This window comes from Neophocaena asiaeorientalis, unplaced genomic scaffold, assembly GCF_003031525.2.
Source record: "Neophocaena asiaeorientalis asiaeorientalis breed wild unplaced genomic scaffold, Neophocaena_asiaeorientalis_V1.1 scaffold1004, whole genome shotgun sequence".
Taxonomy (NCBI): Eukaryota; Metazoa; Chordata; class Mammalia; order Artiodactyla; family Phocoenidae; genus Neophocaena; species Neophocaena asiaeorientalis.
The window spans coordinates 473,489-476,312 of NW_020174276.1; the positions used below are offsets into that span (position 1 = coordinate 473,489).

General features: G+C 54.8%; 1 protein-coding gene across 2 annotated transcripts in view; it reads right to left on the reverse strand.

The window, feature by feature from the left end:
* PDZD4 (PDZ domain containing 4) overlaps positions 1-933 on the reverse strand; it is a 4,912-nt gene extending 3,979 nt beyond the window's left edge. The window contains exon 1 of one of the 2 annotated variants that reach the window (XM_024755828.1): positions 866-933. In XM_024755828.1, the coding sequence (XP_024611596.1) occupies positions 866-918 (53 nt within the window). In that variant the 5' untranslated portion in view covers positions 919-933. Of the gene's footprint in view, positions 1-847 lie in introns of both variants that reach the window. The other variant, XM_024755827.1, reaches the window with a different exon arrangement.
* Positions 934-2,824: the final 1,891 nt, after the last annotated feature.

Genomic DNA, 2,824 nt, shown 5'->3' on the forward strand with positions numbered 1-2,824 from the left:
GTCCCATCCCATCCCACCCCATCCTGTCCTGTCCGCTAGCTCAGACTCCTCTGACCACGCCAGCCAGCGGGGACCGACTTCTCCAAACTGCGGGTGCCCCTCCCACCTGGCACTGGCCCCACTCATGCAGTGCCCCCAGGAGTTATCCAGGCCCTGGAGGATTGCTGGGGAGCGGAGGAGGGCCCAGTCTCTCTCCACGGGCGGGCGGGCGGCCCTCCTTGCCCCGAGGCTAAGCTTGGCTACTGCTAGCCCCAGGCCTACCTCTCTGTGGAGGAGGGGATCCCGGGATGACCTCCCTGCCGCCCGGGGTGAGGCTAGCGAAATGAGTCAGCGCTCACACAGTCATGAGCCGCCAGGCCCGGATGAGAGGCCCTTCTTCCGAGCGGGCCAAAGAAAGAAGCCGAAGAGATGGAGGAAGTTCAGAGCAGGCAGAGGAATGGGACAGACAAGGATGCAAGAAGATTCAAAGACGATGGGGCGGCAGAGGAGGAGAAAGGATAGAGGAGGAGCTGAGGACCTCAACCTTCCGGCAGCAAAGTCCCGGGACGGTTCTCCCTTGGCCCTGGGGGTAGATACAGTGGGGAGCCTGCGTGTCAGGACCCCCAGGCCCATTCACCAGCTGCTGTCCAGCCAGAGGCTAGAGGCCTGGAGATGCCTGAGCCCTGGGGTGAGACGGTCAGCTCTGGAGGCCAAGGAGCCTGCTTCCTGCCCCGGGGGCAGCCAGTCAGGGTCTCCCTGCCACGCCCAGAGCTGCGACAGTGTGGCCTCTGGGTGGCACGGGGCAGCCACCCCAGGTGGCTTGCCCTCTCTGGAGGCAGGGCCCGGGGCCCTCCTGAGGGCGACTCACAGCTCAGACGGGACGTACGGTTCCAGGATGACCATGGGTGGGGTGGGTGGGCGCAGCTTGCCCAGCGCCATGATATGCTCGAAGGTGATGTCGGTCTGAGTGCCACTGTCCACCAGCTGCAGGTCGTGGGAGGAGCCATCGCCCCGGAGGCGGGGACTGCGTCTCAGCACCTGGATCACCAGGGGCTCCTTGGAGGCACGCAGGGCCTCCAGGGTCTGCTCCTGAGACAGCTTGGAGAGCTCCTTCCCGTTCACCTGCAGCAGAGACATGACATGTCCCCGTGAGGACCCGCTGAGGCCCTGCTTACCCCTGGGCGCCCTCATTCCCAGGTGAACCCCACTTCTCAGCCCTGCCCCCGCATGGTGCCACGCCCCGAGGGCCCTAGATCCCCTTCGGCCGTCCTCCTCCTTCAAGCAGCACTGAGGCCAGAGCTGGTGTGGGAAGTTCGCGGGGAGCCCCCTTAGCAATGACCGAGCATCTGCTGGGAACATCCAACATATCAAGGTGGGAGGGAGACCTTGACTCCCTTCTGCCGACAGGAGTCAGTCAACAAATGGGTTCAGGTGGGAGAGTCCGGAAGAGCAAGAAGCCTCAGAGGACAGGGTCTCTGTCCTCAAGGCAGCAACGACTCACCACAGAGAAAAGGCCAACACACACCGAGCCCCTAAGAGAGGTGCTGAGGAAGTGGCCCTTACAAGACCACTGTTGTCCCAGTCTTCAATTCTCACAGTGCCACCCCCTCCCCGGGAGTCTCCGGAGAAGGGGTTCTTCACAGAGATGCCCAATGCAATTGCAAAATCATGTCTTCCAGGCTGCAAAGAACAGGCCAGCCCTGGATGTCGTTCCAGGAAGACAGGCTGTCAAAGGAAAGCACGAGGAGTCCTAGGGACCCCTGGCCAGCCAGTGGCTCCTCTGATTCATGGAACCCAAATAATCACCTTGCTGCTACTTGGTTATGTCCTTGTAGATAGTAGTTTCAGTTTTTATGTTCCCCTCTCTGTAATCTTCGCATGGTCAGAAAAGATTTTTTTAATCAGGTCTGTCCAATTATAAAAAAAAGCAGTTTCGTTATAGAACATTTGAAAAATACAGAAAACCATAAGGAAGAAAACAAAAGTCACCCACCATCTCAAGGGTGTAAAAGCTGTGAATGTGTTGGCATTTCATTCCTGCTCTTTTTCCAATTTGTAACTGCAGGCGCCCCGAGGCCTGGAGCATGCCAGCCTGCGCGTGGACCGTCCGTTGTGTATTAGCTTGGTCCCTACTGTCCATCACTAGTGGTTTTCAATTTTATTATAAAGAAGGTTGCAGAGACACATTTTTTGTATGTTCTGTACCTATTTTCTATGTATATCTTTGTGTAATCTATGGTTGTTATGTTAGAGAAATTTTCCAAAAGTGGAATTATTGGATCAAAGGGTATCAAGGAAACAGCTTGTCAACCAAGAAGGTATTAGTTGTAAGAATGTGGTCAGCACAGCCCAAGAGGATCTGGACAGCTGGAGAGGCCGCAGTTATAAAGCGAAGAGGGAACGGAGCCCGCGGGGCCAAGTGCATGGGAGAAAAGGGCTGGCTGCTGACGTGTGTTTGGAGATGCGTGTGAAGGGTGGACTGGCAAAGCCTGGGCACCAAGGGAATGTGAGGACTGGCCTTGAAGCCCTTAGCAGAGCCAAAACTGTCAGGAAATGCTTGAGGCAGCATTAAACACAGCCAGTATCGACCTTTCAATGGAACAAACTTACAACTAAATGAATTTTATTTAAAACAAAGGCAAAAGCAAACATGCGTGTTCCTTATATAAACACCAATATTTAACATTTAACTCAACCCTCACGATTCATTAAGAAAAGGAAATTCAATAAAGTCAGGCAGATGTGACTACAGGAAAAACTACCTCCAATGAATCTGGCTGCTTTCAGAACTTTGAATAAAAGAGAAGTCAGTTTTACTGAAACCATTTCCTCTAAGATCAAGAAC